The sequence below is a fragment of the Mustela erminea genome, chromosome 12 (genome assembly GCF_009829155.1).
Source record: "Mustela erminea isolate mMusErm1 chromosome 12, mMusErm1.Pri, whole genome shotgun sequence".
NCBI lineage: Eukaryota > Metazoa > Chordata > Mammalia > Carnivora > Mustelidae > Mustela > Mustela erminea.
In genome coordinates this window covers 4381709-4405644 of record NC_045625.1, presented here as the reverse complement: position 1 = coordinate 4405644, position 23936 = coordinate 4381709, and the positions used below count along the sequence as shown (strand labels likewise).

General features: G+C 49.4%; 1 protein-coding gene across 1 annotated transcript in view; it reads right to left on the bottom strand.

The window, feature by feature from the left end:
• The window catches only part of MED27 (mediator complex subunit 27), a 193566-nt gene that overhangs the window by 25614 nt on the left and 144016 nt on the right, over positions 1 to 23936 (bottom strand). The window contains exon 5 of the mRNA XM_032306334.1: positions 2542 to 2649. Coding sequence (XP_032162225.1) covers positions 2542 to 2649 — 108 coding nt within the window. The remainder of the gene's footprint in view (positions 1 to 2541; positions 2650 to 23936) is intronic.

Here is a 23936-nt window from a genome sequence, read left to right as displayed (position 1 = left end):
ATACTGAGATGAAAGGAAGAAACAATGAATTTGGGGTTAAAATAAGTTAGGAAAATACCCCATACTATATGCGCCTCTTGGGAGATTCATAGGACCCTAAGCAAACTGAAGTTTCCAAGAATTTCTTTAGTAAAGAAACCTACTGAACATTCTTGAACCCCAAGTTTCACAGACATTTTGACCATGGACTGCTTTGTGTCTAAGACCTATTAATATTCTACTTTCCTGCCTGCCTTGGGCAACAGGGGATGGTGCGAGCAAGAAATCATATGCTTGGATGTGTATTTTGGGAAGACTGCTCTGGAAGCCCGGTAAAGGACAGAGCGTGGGAGGGAAGGAAGACTGGAGACGAGGCATGAGGTGGCCAGTGCACTTGCTCCATTGAGAAGTAAGAACTGGAAGGAGAGACGGACAGGAGGAGCCCGATTTGGGGGAGATTTAAGCAGGGGAAGACCAGAACCCACTGATGGCCTAGATTTGGGGGAGAGGAAGGACGGCTTGAGTGATGAGGTGGTGGTACAGCTACCCCAGATGAGGAACAGCGGGGGGAACCCGAGTTTCGGGAAGAAAGCAGTGAGCAGAGTTTTGGGCGGGCTGAACGTGAGGTGCGCCTGGGGAGGAGAGGTCCTGCCTAGACACAGGTCGGGAGTGGTCCCCACGGGCTGACACAGGAAACCACGGTATGGGTCGGGGGTGGGGGGATGGTCGGAAGCGCCTGAGGGGAAGCATACATACGTGAGACGATTTTCTAAATCCCTTGTTCTAAGCGCACAATAAAAATGGTATTTGTGATTTACTGAGTGGTGCTAGGCGGCAGCGTGCTGAGTGCTTTGCTTTACAGGGCTTAGTGAGGACACTTCCGGTGTGGAGAAACATACAGCGTGAAAGAGATCGGCCAAGTAGGTAAACCCTCACTCCTTGGACTCGAACTTCAGAGAACGCTTCCTCCGTCCCCCGAGTCCGCACCTCTCCTCGTGGCTTCCTGTGTTTCGAGCCCTCTCTCCCCAGTTTGCTTCTAAGTCCCTGGAGGGCAAAGACCCTGACTCAAACCGGGTGTGACTAAGGAGTCGTGAACCTGGGACAAAGGCAACAAGAACCACATCTCACCCTGGCTGGGACCAGGGTCGCAGGGGCTTCTGACCCGGGTGGCTTCTGCGCCTGCTCCCTAGTTGGGAACAGCCCGAGTGCTGCCGCCGGGGTTCACGCATCACACGCACAGACCGCGCCTGCCCCAGGGACGCGTCTACTCCACACACGTGCGCTGAAGACACTCCAGTGCTTTCCCGAAAGGAAAAGGGCACTGAGCGCGTTGTGTCCAATGGGGAGAGCTAGGAGGACTGGGCCGGGTCCCTGAGGTGAGAGTAGCTTCCCTTGTTGACAACACTTGTGTGGGCTGTGGAGACGTGGGGTCACTTGCTCCAAACACAAACCTCATTGCTTTGCGGGTCCCAGCTCTCAGCGCAGGCACCGTTACGGGCTAAGCGACACTGGTGACCTTTTTTGGAAGAGTGTTCTACCTTCATTGTAGTGTGGCACTGGGTGGTGCGTGCTAGTACCACCACAAACTTTAAGAACTGGAATGGGCGGGGTGCCTGGGTGGCTCAGTGGGTTAAAGCCTCTGCCTTCAGCTCGGGTCATGATCCCAGAGTCCTGGGATCAGGTCCCGCATCGGGTTCTCTGCTCAGCAGGGAGCCTGCTTCTCTCTCTCTCTGCCTGCCTCTCTGCCTGCTTGTGATCTCTGTCTGTCAAATAAATAAATAAAATCTTTAAAAAGAATCGGAACAGGCTCCGTGAAGAGAAGGGAAAGCGCAGGAGAGAGGGTCTGACGGAGGCTCAGCACTGGGAGCGGCCCGGGAGCACCCGGCTGGGGGTCTCACCAGGCTCCGGACGCCAACACAAACAAAGGCTGTCAGCTCCCATTAGCACCCTCTGAAGCTCCCCGGAGAGCCATACGGCCAGTGTGCAGTCAAGAGAAATTAGGGGTTCACATGGGTGAATTTTCCACGAGACAAACCACCCAAACAGCTGCAGTGTTCAGTGGGAACCTCGGGGGACAAGCCGCCTCCTCAGGGCTCCTTGTTAGTTCCATGGGAAGAGATCCTGAGCAAGTTGTAAGTCAAAGTAGCTCGAATTTTCCTCATCGTTCTAGGAAAAGCAAAATGCCGGAAATGCCAAACCCTGGGCTATTGATGTGCTGTGCTACCGGGGTGGGGGTGGGGGGGGGGGAGAAAGAAAGAAAGAAATCCATTTCCTCAGAAGACACATTTAATGAGGCAACTGGGGTCTAAGGTGATAAATTAGAAATTCAACTAAGGGCATCAGGCTTAAAGGGAAAAGCAGAAGCTTGATGAAAAATGCAAGGGGAGAGAGAGAGAAATGTTTTTCTGTAAAACGTTCATCTTCATACTGAGAAACCATGCTTGTGGACCATTTCAGCTATGACTGCTGCTGTTTAATGTCATTCATTTGGGACTCGACTACGTCTGTTCTGGGACACAGAAAAAGAAAGGAAAACGAAACAAAAGATTCCAGAATGCTTACCTTGCCGTCTTCTGTGTAGACATTCTCACTATATCCCCTTACTATTGTTCGATCAATGAACAGACTCCGCATGACGACGATCACTTTCAACACCTTTCCCAAGGTCACCTGTCAAAACACATGCATGCAAACATGAAAGCTTACACTCGAACATGCAAATGCATGAGCTTGGCAAGACTCGGTGAAGAAGAAAGGCTCACCTCTCCCTCTCGTTGCTGACGGACGCAGGGGAGGGCCCTCGAGGGAGGGCATCCTAGAGCCTTCGGGAACGAGCTCTGAACAACACGGCCCTCCTGCAGGCTAACTACACTGAGTGTACGTGAATTTTTGGTTTATAAATCTCAGGATAAGTTCCATATGTTTAATACCTGCTGGACAAAGTAAAATTTCTTTTTTTATTTTTTTCTGTCTTAAGATGATCTTTTTCAAAGGCTATCCTAGGATTCTGGCATCCTAGGATTTGGTAAGCACATTTGTTTTCCTATGATTTCATGGCCCTGCGTACACCCATGGAATACGCAGAAGAACAGAGCGGAGAGATTAAAGGCAGGCGCCAGATGCCCACCCGGCTGAACTATCTATCTATAATAGCCCAGAGTAAGTGCAGAAGCGATTCTAGTAACTTCTGAAGGTAAAAGGAAAGTAGCTGGATTTCATCTCTAAAAAGGAACATAATCCTGGAAATACATTAAGTGCTTTTACTCTCTCAGAACCTAAGCACGTATTATGGATAAAAAAACAAAACAAAACCCACACACCTAAAAAAAAGTGTAGTTTCATATAATGCCAGGGAAAAAGTAACCTGCTGTGCTTGCTGGAAAGGGCTCAGCACTAAGAATAGAAACAGCAACTTCCTTTCTCTTGGGGGCTCATGTAACTTTTCTGATGCTTTACTGTACTTCTTCTGTTCGTTCCCCAGATGAGACCCTGGAGGCAGAGTGGGAACAGGACCCAGGCAGGGCCCATGGTCCAGCTTGTCTGACGGGGCTCTCATATCACAGAATGGGCTGAAAAGGGCCCCCCCCCCAAGCCTACTCCTCTGACCCAATATATATACTCTGCTGCTGCTGATGCCACCTTCTAGCACCCTCTCTTTACTTCCCTATTCTCTGCTGTCCGAATGTCCCCAGCAACAACCCTCCCCTTTCCTTGATGAGTCCTGGGTATCAGCAAACGTTCCTAGTATCTGGTTCCTTCAATAACTTCTAAGTGCTGAGAGGATCTCTCTGTTTTTGTGTGCCTAAAACGGTCCAGAATTATAAACAGCGTTAAGAAAAAGAGATGATACCCTTATTTACATTCAAGAGAATGTTCATAATAACATCTCCCTTCTGGATAGTACTTCCAAATACTGCTACACCATGTAACATTTAATGGGGCATCTCCTGAAGAACTAGAAATCACTAGATAAGGATGTCAGTAAACCACCAAGATAGGAGCCCCAACTCTCTCTAGTTCACATGGCGGCTACACAGAGGAAGGGAGAGAGGGAGGAAAAGAATCAAGTTCACAGGTTTGTGATTCTAAGCACCAAAACTAAGGGCCTCTCACTGAGGTGCAGTGGAGGTGCAACACACCGTCTCCAACAGGGTCGCCATTTTCAACTGCCTATTTTAATACTCTTTGCCAATTAGCAGAGATAACTAAGCTATTATTTCTTTAAAAAACCAAAATCTTAGGGCGCCTGGGTGGCTCAGTGGGTAAAGCCTCTGCCCTCGGCTCAGGTCATGATCTCAGGGTTCTGGGATCGAGCCCCGTATCGGGCTCTCTGCTTAGCTGGGAGCCTGCTTCCGCCTCTCTCTCTGCCTGCCTCTCTGCCTACTTGTGATCTCTCTCTGTCAAAACAATAAACAAAATCTTAAAACAAAACAAAACAAAACAACCCAAGGTCTAGCTAACCAATACACTGCCTTTGTCATTTCTCAAGTATTTTAAGATGGAATTCAGAAAAAAAAAACCCAAAACACACTAAAGGTACAAGAAATTTTTGTATTTAATTCTTGTTTTTAAAAGTGAATTTTGGTATTTTAAAGCTAACGAATACTAAAAACTTAACTAATAAATAGGCTTGTAATAGAAAAACCTAAAATCAGAGTAAAAAGGAAGGAAATAATCATTCACATTCTGCCCTTCTAAACCACTAACATTTCAAGGGGATTTCCTTTCCATGTTTTTACTATCAAAGATTTGTGGATTTCAGAGAAAAAGAGGTCAGACTTGGGGTCACCAGAGGCAGAGGGGAGGGCAGGAGGAACTGGAAAAAGGGGCCAAAAGGCCTAAACGTCCAGTTACGAGATAAATATGTCCTGGGGGTGTGATGCGGAGATGCTGACCAGGGCCAGCGCTGCTGGGGCGTGAGAGGAAAGCTGTGTACCGCGTAAATCCTACCAGGTCCCATCACACGGACAGATTTTTCTTCCTTTTCTCTCTTCTTTCTACCGAATCTGTATGAGACGACAGATTTTGGCGGAACCTACAGTGGGCATCGTTTCATATCAAACCACTGTGTCCTATACCTTAAACTTAAATGAGGGGTAAGCCAATTACTTTGTAATAAAACTGGGAGAAAAAAGATTTTCTGAGTAATTTTTAACATGGTTAAAACTGAAACTATAGGGGCACCTGGGTGGCTCAGTGGGTTAAAGCCTCTGCCTTCGGCTCAGGTCATGATCTCAGGATCCTGGGATAGAGCCCCACACTGGGCTCTCCGCTCCGCAGGGAGCCTGCTTCCCCCTCTCTCTGCCTGCCTCTCTGCCTACTTGAGATCTCTGTCTGTCAAATAAACAAATAAATAAGCAAATCTTAAAAAAAAAAACAAACCCTGAAACTATATATCTAATTTCAAAATTTATTTAAAGATACGATGTATGCATTGCTCTTTACTGCTGTGCAGTCTTCAAAAACGGCAGTCTGTGCTGCTGGTATTCTACTAACAGCGTCCATTTACAATTCTTTAACCATTCTCCTATTGCTGGACAAGAGTTGCTTCCAAGTTTTCCCCAATATAAATATGCCTACAATGTGCGCTTTTGTTCACCAAGCTTTTGCTGTGTTTGGGATTATTTCCTGGAGACAGCTTTGTACAATTATAATTACTAGGGCCAACAGTACAAATATTTAAAGTCTTCTGATGCAATCTGCCAACATGAGCCGTAAGGGTTATTTATGCCAGCTACGAAGGTACAAACATACCTACTTCAGTCCTCTCTTGTCAATAACAGGTACTATGAAACCAAAAGAAAACAGAGTCAAAGCCATCCCTGCCTGGAAGGAGCAATTTAGCTAATTTCTTGAACCCATTTATTTATCTAAAAAATGTTAACAAAGATTTATTTATTCTAGAGAGAGACAGTGTGTGCGTGTGAGTTGGGGGAGCAGAGGGAGAGAATCCACAAGCAGACTCTCCACTGAGCGTGGAGCCCAGCATCCCTGAGATCATGACTCAAGCAGAAATCAAGAGTCGGACGCTTAACTGACTGAGCCACCCAGGTGCCCCGAACCCATTTATTATGAAATACTCAAACACATATACAAAGTAAGCAAAGCAGAAGAAAACACCTCCACCGACCCCTGCCCCCAAACTGTCCACCAACCACAGCTCTCGGCAGATCTTGTTTCCTCCACCCCACCTACTTTTCCCTTCCGGTGTTACGTCAAAACAAGAAACAGCCATAGTATCGTCATTTCATCTGTAAACATATCCTTCTGTGTCTCTAAAAGGACTCTCAAAACAAAAAAAAAATGCAAGACTACCATGCCATCCCACACCTCAATCAACAATTCTTTTTCAGTATTATCAAAACTGAAGTGGTCAGGGTTCAAATTTCTAATAGTTTCGTAATGCCACTTTTAAAAAAGTCTGCTTGTGCCAGGATCCAAATATAGCCCACACAAGGTGATTGGCTGACAAGTCTCAAGAGGCTCTCCTAAACTAAAGGTTCCCCATCTCTACTCCCACGCCTTATTTTGTTTGTTGAAGAAACTGGGTCATTGTTTTCTCCGGCATTTCCCGCAGTCTAGATTTCGCTGACGGCATGCCCATGATGTGCTTTACGTGCTCCTCCTTACTGTGCACTTCCTGCAAACTGGTGTGAGAAGGGATTCAGGCTTGATTTCTTTTGGCGCGGCGAGTTCACGGGAGGTGTTCGGGTCTACCAATGGAGGCCAAGCGAACTTGGGTGTCTCAGCACATGACGCTGGCAGGGGCTGACCTTTTATTTATTTTAAAAAATATTTTATTTATTTATTTGACAGAGAGAGATCACAAGTAGGCAGAGAGGCAGGCAGAGAGAGAGGAGGAAGCAGGCTCCCCGCTGAGCAGAGAGCCCGATGTGGGGCTTGACCCCAGGATCCTGAGATCACGACCTGAGCCGAAGGCAGCAGCTTAATCCAATGAGCCACCCAGGCGCCTGGGGCTGACCCTTTAATTCACCAGGGTCTCCAGCCGGCCACATACTGCTGTGATCGTTCTGTTTTTGTTTACTGGCTGGGACACTTTTATAAAGAAAAACTTCCCCCATGTACTACTTGGCTACTCAGTGATCAAGTCTGTTACATAGGAAAGGCAGGATAAATGCTTCATTCTTTCCATTTACCAGTTTTCAAAACAAGGCATTGGTCCACTAGTTTCCTTCCAATGCAGACGGCTCAGTTTTCCACCCAGCATTATTATAAACTTATGGATATCAACATATCTGGCGTCTTCATACCTGATACAATCATTAGTCTTACGTTCATACTGATGCTCACATTGCTCTGTGGCCCATGGGCGTCTCCTTGGTTGAGTCTCTGTGACGGCTCCCCGGCTATCTGGTACAGGCCAGTCCAGATTGGTCCAGTACAATTCCTGCCTGAGGTCAGGAGTCAGCCATCTTCTCCACAGCCCTTGCTCTTTTCAATGGAAAACGGCATTTCAGGACCATGGCCAGGGCAAGAGGGGCAAAGAATCCTGAGGGCTTAAAACTTTTGTTTTTCATTTTATGAGTCTGAATTAAGTCTGTACTCTCCTTTCCACCTTCTCCCTCAGGGAGTGTTCCCATGGCTTGTGCCCCTACTAGCCTGCAGCAGTTGGTGGACAACTCCATTATCTTTCAAATCGGTAAAGCTCTATGAAGTTTGTCCATTCTTTCATCTTTTTTAAAAAAGGATTTTATCTATTTGACGCACAGAGAGAGCAAGCACAAGTAGGGAGAGCAGCAGGCAGAGGCAGAGGGAGAAGCAGGCTCCTCACTGAACGGGAAGCCCTATGTGGGGCTCGATCCTAGGACCGTGGGATCATGACCTGAGCTAAAGGCAGATGCTTAATCTACTGAGCCACCCAGGTGCCGCAGGTTTGTCCATTCTTATTTTTTAGAAACCGAGAAAGGACCCTGGTGCTCATCTGGGTGCAATATGCGTAGGCTTATGGCTTTCTGAATTTTTAGCATGGCCGTAATGCAACTATGTACACAACTTTGAAGCCTGACAGTGAGAGGCTCCAGAATCAGATGCACTTGGGAGGTCTCAGGGAGGCTGGAAGGCCTGGCCGGCCATCTACCAGCTCTGAATGTGGGCTTCCTCTCACCCAGCGAAGGTCACGACAGCTCCACCTCAGAGTGACTGTGAAGGTCAGCAAGACAATGCCCCGGGCAAGGGTGAGGAACAGGCCGGGGACGAGGGTTAGGTTCCTGGCAGTAACTGCGCTTCCTCCACCCGAGACAGAGTCTGGATTCGGCGGAAGTGAAATCATTTGAAGCCAGTTAACAGCAAAGCTGGAACCAGTTCAGTGATCTTGCCACTGCTGCTGTGGGACCTGGGGCTGAAAAAAAGTTGCAGAGAGAGGGTGACATTGGTGCTGGGCCCTGAGGTCTGAATAAAAATGTGCCTTCTGACGAATGACAGCCGAGTGGAGTCTGCAAGCCCGAGAGTCGGGGCAGTTTAGGGGAAGACATGGATGAAGCTGTCTTGTGCACTGATCTAGACATACCCTGCTGACACCCAAAAGAGGCCATTTAGTGTGTAGGTCAAGTACACTGGGCTTCAGTCCCACCTCTGTCACTGGGTCGTGTGACTGACGGCAAGTCAAAGCACCTCTCAGGCCTGTTTATTCAGCTGCGAAATGCGGAGGGGCCGGGAGGGAATCATCGAGGTGGTCCGCGTGAAGCGTGGCTGTGGGTGTGGCACAGGACAAAGCCAAGAGCGGCTGAACTCTGATTCTCTTGATCCTGCTGTGGTGGAAAGGGCCACAGGAGCCTTTCCAGCTCCCATCGAGATGGAGCTTAACGCACAATGATGTTCTTCCCAGCTCTCAAGTCACTCTATACAAGGATTCAGATTCTCACGAATCCAGACTACGCTAGCTTCGAACGAAACTGGCTGCACCAAGATGTAATGACCTCGGAGTTCTGGTACCTGACCCGGCAATGCATCGTAAACCGGCCAACGGACATCATCCCACAAAGCAGCCAGTGCCGGCCGTGGTCCTGGGCAAAACGCCCAGTGACAGGGGCTACAGGCTGATTCTTGGCAACTGCCTGGGATACCACAAATAAAGCTAATGCCATCTGGTAATGAAGCGGGCTTGCTGTTACCAAGGTAACACTTCTATTACCGAGCAGCGCGTTTCCGAAGAGCTCACTCACTACTCCTCCTGTGTCCCCATGAGTGCTCAAATGTCAGGCTGGGAAGAGTCAGAGGAAGCCAGCGGGCCTCCAGGCCGGTCAGCACCCTGACACGGAGATGCCCTCAACCGGGCCATCACTGCCTCACTGCCTGTGGGCTAGCTGTGCTCTGGGCAGCTGGGGCTGCATCGGTGGTCTTCTCTATCAGGTCTAACAGCCACCTGCTAAGCTGAATCGCAGTAAGAGAACTTCCTGTTCGTGATGGCATGGCAAGTCACAAGATAAGAAGGGAAAGTGGGAGGAAAGTTGAAGATAATAGCAAAAATATTTAGTTGCGCTCTGCCACCAACTGTTGTAGAACAGAGACTTAACAAATCTGGTACTTGAGATGTTACCTAGACTAGCAGACCACGTGAGCTTACAAGGTCAGAGGTGAGAGAAATGGCTCACTTAAAAAGTCTATCCCTTCGAGACTGGTGCGGGGAGAAAGGCACTTCGAAACTGAGCAGTATCTGTGTCCAGGACACAGGGAGGTGGGCACGTCTGGCAGAGAGGGGAGGGGAGGGGAGCAAGAGGTCCTTTGCTGTGGAACCTGGTACCAGACACGGCATCCCTGACCAGGCAAAAAGCAAGTGTATGTGAGGTGAAGGGGGCAGCACGACATCCGTCATTCAGACAAAGGCTGGAGGGCCGAGCTCTGCTTCAGGGGAGGGGGTACGTTAAAAAAGGAGGGGTAAAAGAAGTCAAACATGTGGTCATCTACGAAGGTTATTTTCCAAGTATAAACAAGGTCAAGTGTAACATGTAGGTGTCCTCAATGGGTCTGTTGTATTTTAAATGACGTTCGTCCAAGCGTCCTTGGAAGGGCGGGGCATCGGGAGGGAGGGAGGGAGAGGCAGCTCCACGGGTGCTCGGGACAACTTCTCTTCAATACAGTGTATTAAGAGCCTTCATCTTCGTACTAATTCCACACAAAGAGAAGGATAAAGTGAACAGTTTCAGCAAGTGATTACTGACACCTGTGCCTGTGCTACGTGAGGCCCTGAGGGAAGACGAGGATTCAGAGAATCATATAACCTTAGAGCTGGGAAGGACTTTAAAAATCATTTTCCCCAACTTTCCCACTTTTAAAGGGGCGAACTGAAGCCTACGGAGGTTAGGGGTCCAGTATGGCTCCTGCCTTGCTGGGGGAACAGGGCTGGCAGGTGCCTTGAGTTAACTGCAGGGCACGTAAGTACTAGACCAACGTCACGCTCACGGGGCATGAAAAGTTTTGGGGAGGGTGGTGCGCTCCATCACCGAGCCCGTCTGGCATCATCAGAAAATGCTCCGTTTAGCCCCAGTCCAATTTAGCACACGTTCTGAAAGGTGGAGCTGGCTGGAGTGGTCCACAAGCGGTATTTCATGGAACATTCGTGCAAGAGATGTTCTTAGATGCGGCCTAGAACAGAATGTCCAAAGCCCACGCAGGCTTCCCTGACCCCTGGGGGTCTTCCCCTGCACACCGCAGCCTCACTGACCTCTTGACTTAGGACAAGGATGGGGCATGCCCAGGAGGCCGGAGCTTCCCCTCTAAGAACCCTGGGAGGTAGCCAAGCTGGGTGTCTAGCATTCTCAAGAGAAGGCAGCTGAGGTTTCAAAAGATTCGAGTCTAAGTTCCCTGTTTTCTGTGCAGGGCCAGAAGCGTGCCTCTCCTGTTCCCTCTTCCCACGCCGAGCCCACGGCCCCCACCACTGCGTCTGCGTCACAAGCAGCGGCAACCAGAGTCCTGCTCCACCTCGTCCTCCGGCCACCCTGCCATCTTCTCTGGGACTCTGGCAAGTGGCGTGAAACCTGGACTTGAGCTCACAAGACTCCTGGTTTCCCTCACAAATGGCTTTAAACTCACACTCTGGATCCCATCTATATGACCCTATTAAAGCACGTTTCATCTAATGTTAGCATTTAAAAAAAAATTTTTAGCATTTTTTAAACGTAACTTAGCGCTCCGACTTCTGCAGAGCTGGTAGGTATGTACAGTCCCAACACTCACGCTGGGCGAAGAGTTCTCCCAACGGCAGTCTTCCAGAAGCCACAGCAGGGAGGGGGACTGACAGCAGAGGTAGAGGGAAACGCGCTGTTGCTTCCTTCTAGGCAAACGCTCACACTGGATATAGCTACAAGGAAACGGACACAGACCCACCCCGAGGCTGACACTCCAGGAAGGCTGAGGTGCAGACCCGCTCTCTGTCAGCGGCCTGTGAGACGAGGCCGCCAGCACGGCAGAGAGCCGGCCGGTAACAGAATCGTAAAAGGGAAACAGGCGATGTGACTTGGAAACCAAGGGGTCAAAGCAAGGGAGTGTCAGAGATAAGACGGCTGTTCCCGCGCGCTGAAGGCCGCTCGTTTTGCTCAACGGGACGGGCCTCTGATGATAAATGCGGCACAATGCGATATAAGGAACAATGAAACCGGAAAGCAACCCCAACGTGTGGACCGGACTTGCGATACAGAGTCCTCACAGCCCCGAGACAGGAACTCTATTTTTCCTTTTGACAAAGGCCCAGGAAATAGGAGGCAGATAAGCCAACTTTAGATTCGGTCTACCAACAAGTCAGAAAATCAACTGCCAGCAAGGAGAGAGGCACGGGAATTATGTTTATGAACTCTGGGACAAAAAGATACGGGAGCTTAGATCTTCGCTCTGCCCTTCTTGACCCTGTGACCTGGGACAAGTTATCTGGGCTGTTCAAAACCCGTTTTCTCCCCTGTAAACCCAGGATCAGGTTGTTGTGAGAGGAAATGACACCAGACACGTGTTGTACTCAGCAGAGGTCAAGCTGGGCTCCTCCCACTGGTCCCCTTGTCACTGGGGGAAAGCAGCACGGCGCAGGGGCAAGAGACGGGATTGGAGTCCAGAGACCCGAGTTCAAATTCTGCTCCTGCCACATATGGAGAGCAGCGTGGCCCTGGGAAAAGCAACCCCGGCGGAATTCTGGCTTTCTCATCTCTGAAACGGAATCTTTACGTGAACTGGACAGCTGGTGTGATCCGGTGCCAGGGTGGGGGGTGGTCCCTACTGGCCCTCGCTACATGGTAGCAAATGTTTTTAATAATTATTAAACACCCTGCCTAATAAGATGGGGTTTATTTTGCATTCAGTGGCTTATTCTGTTGATGAATGGACTCATTTGCGAAGAGGTGCCCCTGTTAACCATTTGGGCACCTGCCCCTCCCGAACCTCTCTTCTGAGGTCAAACCTAACCTGGCTGGAGGGGAACACTACAGAGGGTTGACTCATCTGCTGAGTCTGGCCAAAAGGTTTCCTGAGAAGGATGGCCTGAGAAATAACCTCCTATTTCATGTGCTGAACATAAATTTCCTTGTAATCTTCTTACCCCTGCTCCCTCCAGGTTCCCCTCAAAACAGTAACAAAAATCCACACACGAGGTAAAAAAACAAAAACAAAAACCGGAGTGGAAGAGAAGGGCTGTCTGTCCTGAGCTGGGTCTCCAACTACCTTGGGCTTCCCCTGCTGTTAGGAAAGATACCGCAAATCGTCAAAATAACACTTAGCGCACTCTAATTTATAAAACGTAACTTCAACTATGTAAGAACAGCTCTGCTGGGAAAGAGGCGAGTGCGGAACTGATGCACGGCCTGCATGGAAACAGCGTGTCCCAGTTCTGGGAAGATTTAAGGGACTGCAGTGGGGTTCAGGTTAGCTGACGAAAGAAGCGGACTATGTTCTCGAACATACCGAAGATGGTCAGTTTCTCCTATCAGATCTGAAAGGATCTTCAAGGACAGGTGCACTTTCCTCGTCCCCGACACTGGCCACGCAGGTAAGGAACGTGCGATGGTCCTGCCTCACCGAGCCTACCTGCGCCAGGGAAGCTGCTGCCTCCTGCACTGGGGTGGGGGGGGGGTGGCGGAGGCGGGCCTGTCCAAGGGCCACCCTATATGGTGGCCTGGAACAGAAAGCTCTGCCCACTCTGGCTAGGCCAATCCACTGCCTCCTTCCAGAATTCGGTCTGCAGAGCATGAAGGGTGGGAAGAAGCCGCAGCCACCATGAGGCGGCGGCCGTGGAGGACAAGAGGGAAGGAATGAACGGGTGGGGAAGGAGAGTAGAAGGACAGACAGGTGCAGCTGCAGCCCAGAGCGGCCTTGGGGCCACGAACGGCTTGCACCTTGCCCCCTCCTCTCCCTCCTGCTACCCGGCAGTGTCTACTCAATACGCAGGAGCACGCAGGCTGGGCAGCACACACGCAGAGACCAGAAACACACACTCACGGGGCTGACGGCCGACAGATCCGTATACAAAGAAACATCATTTGCAAGAATTCTGAAGGAAAGGCAGAAAAGGGGATGGCTTAAAGAGAGGTTAGTGAGGTAACAGCTGTGTGCGGAAAGTGACGTTTAGATCAGATCATTCGGTTCACTCAAGTATTTATCCAACAGATGCCGCCACCAACTGTGTGTCAGGGTTAGAGAGTCTCACGCGTGGACATTCTTCCGGGGGTGGGTCTGGGCAGACCGCAAACAAACCTAAGACCATTTCACTGCAGGGGCTGGGATGACAAGAAGGCTGGACCAGGGGGGTGGTTCAAGTTGGGCTGAAACCGAGCTAGTCCGTGTCCAGTGTTGGGGCACGGCAGCCCGGGCTGGGGGGACACCTGTGTGAAGGCCTGAGGAGGACAGCCAGGGTCCCAGGAGCAGAAGGGTCAGCGGGGCAGGTGACAAAGTGGCACGTGCTGACATGGCTGGTGGCAGGCCAGGTTGGCCATCAGGTGCCTTGGAGGCTCTGGGAAGGAGTTGACTTCGGGAGAAATGGGAAGCCACCGCAGAGCTCTGGGCAGAGGAGTGACAAGTTTGCCGTGTGCTTTTACAAGACACGCCCCTGACTGCTGCACAGAAGGAGCAAGAGAAGAAATGCGGGGGGACCCAGAGCAGGGGTGACGCTAGGAGAGACAGCACGAAGCTGATGGATCTAGGACACAAGTTGACACAAACTGCAGAGACTGGACGTGAGGTGAAGGAAAGGGAGCTAGAAGCTAAGGAAGCTTCCAGGTTTCTGGCGGGAGCACCAGGTCGACAGTTTTGCTACTTATCGAATTGAGATGAAGAAGAGAGGAAAACCAGGCAGTGGGGAATATCACTTCCTTTTTGTCAAGCTGAAGGTACTTCTGAAATACCTAAAGGGAGATGTGTTAGACGGGCCGTCTGGAGATAAGGATTCACAGTTCAAGCTTACGAGTGAGGATAACAGTCGCTGGTTTTCAAGGCGCCTGCGTAAGTGCACAGGGGCTGAAAGCTCATCTCAACCCACAGCCCCGTGCGTCGGAGAGGCAGGGCCGAGAACTGAAACAGGAAGGGTCCCTTCAATGAGGCACATTCCGGCCCAGGTGGAGGTGGTCCGGGGGCACATGTGCTTCTTGCCACAGGCATTCGAGCAGTACCGGCAGAGCTGTGTGTGGCACACGTGGCCCTGCTACATCCACTTCTGTTGATATGCCGTTAGGCAGCACTTGGCTTTTTAATATTTTGACTGTAGGATGTGTGCCAACTTGACCTTGGTGTAGAAAATTTTAATTCAAATCAATACAGGGACAAGGTCACTTTAAAATCCAATTAATATGAATGGGAAAATATGCCCCACGGTTCCGAGAGCAGAAAATGGAACAGTTGCAAGTTAGCAACAACAAAAGAGGCGTCCACACAAGGCCGGCCAGTCCTTCTGCGTTTGATAACGCAGCTAGCTGTGTCCTTAAATACATTCAGGAGTCAGAAGACCGACAAACTTTTTTTTGGGGGGGGGGGATGGGCCTCTATTTAGGGTAGCTTAAATTTAAACTGTAGTTTGTTTGAAGAAAGTTGTAAAATGTACTGAAAACTGGACTCCTATAACCTGATTTTAAATAAATTAAGCCCCGGACTTCTCACCCAGAATCCCTGGAGACACCTAAGGCATTGCTACAGTCTGAATAGCAGCAATTTGCATTTATATAGAATATGTCCACAAAACTGCTCACAACCGTAACCGTAACACGAGGGGAAACTGAGGCACTGGACTTTAGAAGTCTTATTCTCCTGCAAGCAATAGCCGACTGGGACGCCATGCCACGCTTCCTCCTCAGATGTATGCCTCTATGTCTATACTTCGTTTCTTAGTAACGAGAAACACTTCTTTTATGCCCTGAATCAGAGTCTTGCAAGAAAAGACGGAACGTATTATTACTGGAGTCCTTCTGCCGCGCCACCGTCCCGTCCAGAATCTCAGGTTTTCCGCCGTAAGCCAAGCTGGGAGAGAACATAACTGATCACACGGCCACCTAACGAAGGGAAGACTGCTCTGGACTTCCAGGAACGACCGCAAATTACTTAAAACCGGAAGGAGATACTGGGGTGCGCCAGGGAAGGAGAAACTGGTTTCTCAACTGATCTTGCATGTAGACATTAGGGAAAAGACAAAAAGGCTCCTGAAGGGACTGGCGCTCAGCTCTGTGCAGAATGTCACACGCTTGGGGCAGCCTTTTGAGCCTTCTCGGGAGCCCTCTCGGAGGGGAGGTGCAGGTGTCCCGCACAGCGGGGCGCAGAAGGCCGCTTGCATCTGAGCCAGGCCAAGCTCACAAGACGGCTGTGTGCGGCTGTGCTTGCCCCTACAGACGACGCTGCAGCGACACACCAGAAGCAGCCCGGCTCGCAGCCAGAGGACAGGCTGCCGCCTGGCACAACGTCGGCTCTGTCCTCCCCGCGAGGACTGCCTCAGAGGCTCGGTCACTCTGCACTCTCCTTCCTTCGCAACAACGCAAACCCGCGGCCTTCCCATGCGCGCCCCCCCAACCTCCAGTTACCTCATCCGCTGCCAGTATTAATGCTCTTCACACGCTCATTACTCTTTAATGATGCCTGTTTGTAAATAGCAAGATGGGATGCAATTAAGCCATGAGAGGCTGAACAAACACACATACTAATTAGGATCTTTACAAGATATTTTTTTTTCATGTATAGACTGCAATTTACCTTTCATTAATCTAACTTAATTGCAATAGTGCACCAATAGAGAGTCAACACAAATTAAGTGCTCTAAATGATTTCCCCGTATTAAGGGTGAGCAAGTGATCCTTCCTTTGGGTAACAAGCCCCAGTCAGCAGCCGGCAGGCGCTGAGCGGGAAAACATCACAGCTGAGCACAGGAGAAGGGTCTGGCTGGGAAGACGGGTGCTGCACCAGGACCATGACGTTGGTGCTGCAGATGCCGGGCGTTAATGAGGTCTCGGCCACGGGTTCAAGCTGCAGTCTCACTCCTCTCGAGGGTCAACTAACTTTGCTCGGGTCCATGGTAGCAGACGACAGCTCTTCCATGTGTCAGCTTTCTGTCACTGGTTCCAAGAGAGATTAAGCAAAGGTTTTGGATCAATCAGTTACAATCCATTCCCACTCCTAGAATAATAATGCCCGCGAACATTTGCTCTGTGGCAAGGAAGTACACATAGATCTTTCTGTATGAAAAGGACATCTGTTATTTGCAGAAATATAAGTTACTGTGCTTTATCCTCTAATTTCAGAAGGTGTGAAAGACTATACATTTGGCAACTAACCTGAAACAGAATATGATGGTGTATCAACATTAGATGTCTTCTGCAAAGGCCTCAAGGCACCTAACAATTTATTCATACAACAAATACTGATTGGGGCCCCTCTAGGTAACAGGCACTGGATCAGGATCAGGAAACTACTTTAGGAAAAAATGTCACTTGCCCTAGAACTCTTTTTACCTTTTACCTACTTTATTTGTCCTTTCCTAATCACTGATGCTATATAACCCACGTATCACCTTCTTCTCCTTGCCAGACGTGGACATGTATGGGTACACAGAGGCCCCAACTCCCTCCTGACCCCCAACTGGGCCAAGCACCACTGGCTTGGAACCCGAAACTCTGAAGAAAGCCAGGCCCTTAAAGGTCTAGGGTGGCAACATGGCTGTGGCTATCTCCCCAAAGAACCGAGACTGGACATTATGCTGTATGACTAAGACTGCATCAATGGGGACTCTCCAGGTCCTAAATTAAAAAGAAGTCCTAGAGGAGTTCACCAAGACATTTCCCAATGTGTATTCCACGAAAAGGAGGCCGTGGCCAACCATGTTGGGAAAACTCTATATAGCCTGTCCTCCTCTTGAAGATTCATAGCACATGCAAGCACATTAGATGTTCTAAGAGGACCACGAGAAAATGAAATGAGTTAAGGGAAACCCCACTGAAGTACAGGCGCAAGGCCAGAAGAGGGACCCGCACCACTTGACAGTAGTCGCAGGAGAACCATCACTTAGAGACCCCAGCAGAGGCCCCCGCCACAAGAGGGAATCATGACTACAAGCCCAACAGGGAAAGACGGACGCTGCTTCTCCAACGAGAAATCCACTACCCCAGCAACTCAGCCAGTGAGGAACCGTCCTCACTCTGAAGTCCTGCTTCTCCAGGGCACTTTGGTCCAGGACAGCCCCTCCCAAAGTCCTCTCCATAAAGCCACACTCCCTCCTTTCTTTGTTGGATTTGCCTCTGGTCTCGCTGTAACGTGCATGTCCTGAATTGCTATTCTCTGCTATTTCTGAATAAACCCATTTGTGCTGGTAAAGTAACTTTTATTTTTAAAGTTAACAAAAGGAACCTTATTTCTACCTTTACTTAACCAGTTAGTACTTCCTAAACCTGTGGCACATATCAATTTCCTTAAGAGTCAGTGTTCTAAGAAGTCCACTGTTCCATTACTAGCAGGAAACAAATCACCTGCCGAATTGAACCAGCCAACAGCAGCCTGGATCCCGTTCTTCTAGCTAGACACACACCTTTTCTCATCCACTCCGTGCAGACAGACACAAGACAGCAATCCTTCTCTCTCCCTTACCCCAGAGCTTGCAACCCACTGGGGTCGGGCTCTCGTGCACGAGACCCACAGAGGCTCCAAGGATCGAAAACGGCTCCCAGATAGGCTGTGGATAAAAATCTATCAACTCTAACACATTTAATTACTCCCAGTTCAAGAACTTCCAAAGATTCACTCTTAAATTTATTTTTATGGTTACACTGTAAGTCTGAAAACCCTAGTCTTGAAACAGCATCACCGACAGCCCTCACTTAATCGCTCTGGTAGATCATATATAAAAACAAAATAGAGCTAAAAAAAAAAATCATTCCGTGTTAGTGAGCAGATGTCTAGCCCATTTGCAATTAATACGACCCACTTCCATACAATCAGACTGCTTAAAATTCCTGGAACAAGATGTAAAAGTTAAGATGCAAATGTTCTGATTTTAATGAGAATGAATGGAAACTATAAAATCCTCTCTCCCTTTGAGGGTAGGTACAATCTACATAGCAGTCCCAACCGCACACTAAATTTATCAACAGAACAATCATCTGATAGAGCCTGCGTGAAAGAGGAAAACAGAATCGGGAAAGCCGGGAGTATATTCAGAAAGCACTGCCTACCAAAATTAAATGTTAGCAAAACCATCATTCTTTTAAGAAGCTTTAAAGGAAACTGGACGCACTTCAGTGCATTCCCCCCAGGTACCGGCTGGAATGGGAGCTTCCTCTTCCTGTATTTCTCTGAATCCAACGGGACCCCTTCCTGGACAGAAGGAGAGTGACAGAAAGCCCAGGACTTTGGCGCTTCTTGGATCTCAAGTTCAAACCCTAGCCCCACCACTTAATGTGACCTTGAACTCATTATCTACGCTCTGGGTCACAGTGACGTGCAGTAACATCTCGCAATGGGGGCCGGTTGGGGAAATCAAATCACTAAGCATTCAGAGAAGCAGGGCCAACAAGAGGGGCACATGGCAGGCACTGATGGGGTAGCAGCGCTCAGCATCATAGTCACAGCGGCAGCAGAGGCACAGTGTTCTAGGGTCACAGGTCTCCCTGTGAGTTTCATGTCTCTCTGCACGGCAAGCTTTCCTGCCAGCTCACCACAATCTTCTGCCAGCTCACCACAACCCCTTCCTTGATGGTGCAGTTGTGACGTCTCTCCTGCAGTCTGTGTTTTCACTGGGCAGCAGCGGGTGGGTTTCTTAAGGCCAAGTCCCATCCAACCCCTTCGGAATCAGACGCCCAACTCTGCTTTACCCTGTGAGCGCCGGGCTCAGACTGACCTCTCCCACGAGCTCTGGGGACTCCAGTGACTCTGGTGAGGTGCCCAACAGGGGCGGTACTCAAGTCAGTCTGTGGGATTAAAACAAACACAGAACATGGAACTCGCCCGGCGGTCATTTGTGCTCCCCGTGTTCATTCGCTAGTTCGGCAGCTGTGAACAGGTGCCCCCTCTGTGCCAGGTGCAGTTCTGAGCCTGGGAAGTAAGAGTTAGAGCAGGAAAGAATTCGGTAACTTTATGTTCTCCTGGAAGACCTCCCCGTCTAGTGGGGGGCTTGCTCAAGGCTGGGAGTGGAAAGGCAGACACCAGGCACTGACCCCCACCTTTTATCTTCTGTGACTGGGGCAAGCTCTGGGGAACCAGGCGCCCGAGAAGCATCTGAGGACAATGGTGGACAAAATCAAGATGGGAGGCTTCAAGAGCACAGCTAGCGTTCTAGAGATTCTGTGCCGGCTCCGAAGCACCCCGAAACGAGAAGCTCTGTGGGACAGCAGAAAGAACATGCGACTTAGAGTCAAACTGGCAGAGGTTAAACCTTAACTTTGCCACTTACGTGCTACATGCCTTTGGCAATTATGTTGTCTTTCGGCGTAGCACCTACGTGGGAAGGCTGGTGTGGGTTACACTGCGAGACAGCATACTCCTGCACTTCAAAAATGCTTACTGGGCACTCAGCATGTGCTAGGCACTGTTCTAGGCCGTGGGGATAGAGCAGTGGCCAAAACAAGGTCTCTGCCTTCACAGAGCTTATATTCTAGTGGGTGGAGATTGACAAGAAGTTAGGACCATGCCATACGGTCAAACGCTGTGAGGAATAATACAGCAGAGGCAGAGACAGAGTGGCTGCGGGTGGGTAGCATGCGGTTTTAAAATAGTGTATTCACAGAAGACCTAGGAAACTTCAGGAAGTGAAGGAGAGAGCCGGGGCAGAGGGCACAGTTGGTGCAAAGGCCCTGAGGCAGAGGCAGGTCTGTTGTACTCTAGGAGCCATGAGAAGGCCAGTGTGACTGTCGTGGAGTGAGCCAGGGGCCAGGAGGTAGGAGATGGGGCCTGACCTAACATGGGAGAAGGGGGCGGTTCCTGGTAAGGCCTCAGAGATCACGGCGAAGAGGTCTCTAAGTGTGATGGGAAGCTAGCAGAGTCTTCTGGGCAGTCTCCAGCTGCAGGGTGTAGAGATGACAGAGGTGCCAGGGCAAAAGCAGAGATGCCATTTGGGAGGGTGCTGTCGTAGCCCAGGTGAGAAAGAAGAGGTAAGAGAGCTCCGAGGGTTCCGGTTTGGGCAGCAGGAAGAAGGGAGACGTCACGGACTGACGCAGGGGCCACTAACCAAGCACGATGTCCGCAGATGCTGGGGATTTGAGGCTGAAGCCCAGCGAAAGACCTGGACTGAGGCTGTCAACTTGGGTGTCACCAGCTAACAGAGCATATTTAAAGTCATGGGGTATCTGAGGTCATCTAGGGAATATGAGTAGACAGAGGAGGGTTAGGGTTAGAGAGACCCTGAAGGAACAGCAGGGGCTGATGACAGACGCAACCCGAGCAGCCCCGCTTGAGCGAACCGGAGAGATGGGACATCATATCTCCTGTAAAAACCACAACCAACAAGCAGCCACCTTAAAAACGGACACAAAGACCATCGCTGCATAACTTTAGCGAGAACTGTGAGGCAAGAATGAGGGGCAAAAACAGAAGGTAAGTCTTTTCGTGTTTAAAAAGGGTCCCACATGATCACAAGAGATTTCTGAACAGAAACAAAGGAATTTTCTTATTTACAATGTTTGTGGCTGACAGTCATCACGGCAACTATGTCATGAACAACACCTATGAAACGCCATGATCCTCACCGAAGGTCCCGCAGAATCAGCGCAGGCCCCCAGGGCACTCTAAGCACGCCACCTGGGGGTGAACGGTAGTAGTGGAGGCGGCTCGCACAACAGCCCCCCAGAGAGGTCTCGGAGCAGCTCTGTGTTGCGGGGAAATGGTGGCACAGAGGCCAGGGGACCACGCGGGGTCACGCGGCTGGCAGCGGCCAGGCCAGGAACCGGAGCCCAGCGGGGGCTCCAGAGGCCGCGTCCTCACTGTGGTTTGCTTACGAGGGGTTGCGTTAATGACGATGATGACCACCACCGCGCGGATGACTGCACACAGCACAGTTCACTCAATTAATTGTAATTAAAATGAAACATTATATAGTTTATATAATTAATACTACCGTAGACCATATTAGTGTAGACTCATACTCATCTTTTAATCCAATTGCCAATGGAAATGGATTGTGTATGTCACTTTTATTAGAATCGAGCGACTGTTTTATCTCAACACCCAGACAAAAGGACAAGATTAACTGGAGGAAAAATCAACTGTGTAGATTGGGATTAGGGAATAAAGTAAAATGCCAAGATAAACTGCTTTTAAAATCAGCTGAAGATTTAATATAGCTCTGGAAGGTTTCAATTATTTACATGCCTGGTCTATGCAGTGTATATCTGGGCTAATGAGATTCAATTGCTGTGTATAAATCTGAAACAGGACAACCTGATTGTCTAAAGGAAACAGCAGCTTGGGCTCCTGTGTTAATAACTCTTCAAAACAAAGATTATGATTCGGGAAGAGTAACATCATTTTGGCTTCGCAGTATTGACTGCAGCGGGCGCCAAGAGAAACGGCTCCATTTGGTCAAATACAAAGGCTGAGGCCGGGTGCGAGGGATTTGGAGACTCTATTGATCCGTATCGTTGTTCTTCTAGTAACAAGACCAACAGTAATAATGTACATTGTCTCTCTGTCCTACGGTGATTATGGAGCCCCAGGGGAACCCTCCTTCTTTGTGAAGTGCCCGACGTCTAGTACTGAGGGCCGTGTCATGCCACATGGTGACGTGGACACACAGACGCCCACGGGTCATTGGCCAGACCACAGCACCTCCCCTTTAGGGTTTTCAGGATGGCTTTATGCACTACCAGATGATACTGTAAGTACGGTCAAGTGCATTTTAAAGCGAACCGATCCATTTCAGATCAATCCATGGCATCTCTGTACAGAGTATATTCCTTTAATACAGGCACGCGCAGGGTTTAGGAGCATAAAGGAAGAAACATCTTAGCCTGAAACTTCTTGACAGGTAACATTAGATCCCAGTCTTAAAGAATGCAGAGCAGTTTGCCAGAAAGTCAGGAGGTGGACAAGAAAGGCAGAGCTAAGGACACGCACGAAACACAGAAGCAAACAGGCATGGAGTATTTGGACTGTGTGGTTCTCAAGGAGCCTCTGGAAGCACAAAGGTGTTTGCACTTGTCACAGTAAGTGGAGGAGAGCCATGGCATTCAGCAGCTTGGGGCCAGAGACACTAAAACATCTGCAATACGTGGGCCAGTTCCACACCATGGGAATCATTCCATCCAAAATGCCAACCGTGCCTCCCCTGGGAGCATTCGAGAGCACTGAGAATGCCCAGGTGGGGGAAGGATGGGCAGAAAGGTAAACTGAGGCCAGGTTATAGAGACCACACAGGCTTCCCTACGGAGGAGGGCTTTATATCCTGCAAGCCAACAGAGTAGGACATGGGCAAGGTGAGACCCACCCTCTGGGATGATCAGTCGGATGTGGCAGATGGGAAGGAGGCAGCATGTCCAGAAACGAGACCAGGAGACCAAATGGATGGCTATGCCAAGAGTTCCGGCAACAGGGTGGACAGCAGGGCCGAGGCGCTGGCTGGAAGACGCCAGACAGGAGGGACGGCACATCAGGAAGTGTGTCTGTGGCACTCCGCGTGTACGGAGATGCTCACTGCTAGAGATGACAGCTGGGCTTATCTTTCACACGGCATCTGACCAGTGTTTGTTACAAGGATGAAGTAAGTACTGGGACAGAGGGCTGTCACACTGGGGGCAGGGTATAAGACGAGGAGTCTAGAAGCCAGGTACCCTGAACTAAGACCCAACACTTAGCACTGAATACAACTGAATTAGACAATAAAAAAAAAAAAAGAAAAGTTATGGTAGTTGTGGTATGGTGCATTCCCCTCAAGCCACCGTTCACCCTGGCTCACAAAGGTAGGTGCCACCTGTTTCTACCGGACATTAATTTCATATAAAGCACTCAAAATATTTTTAAAGTAAAATCCAACCCCTTTGGAGTTGGAATAGCTTCCTCCAACATTTATATTCACTATCATAGACACCGACTTAAGGAAATACAGCTGTTAAGGTTGATGGAATACGCTTCCCATTGCTTGGGGGCACACATGCAATTGACATGTGTTGAGGGAAGTTACAGATCTGAGTTTTGGGCTTTAACGGGTATCATTAGAAATGGCGCCTGGGTGGCTCAGTTGGTTAAGCAACTGCCTTTGGCTCAGGTCATGATCCCAGAGTTCTGAGATTGAGTCTCACATCGGGCTCCCAGCTCCACAGGGACTCAGCTTCTCCCTCTGACCTTCTCCCCTCTCATGCTCTCTCTCACTGTCTCTCTCTCTCTCAAATAAATAAATAAAATCTAAAAAAAAAAAAAAAAAAAAAAAAAGAAATGGCAGAACCTGACGACTACTGGCATACTGATATTTTGGGGTGTGGATCTAGGGTGCCTCTGGGGGCTTTCACTAATTTAGAATAAGTATTTCCTTCTTCTTCTTCTTCTTCTTCTTCTCTCTCTCTCTTTTTTTT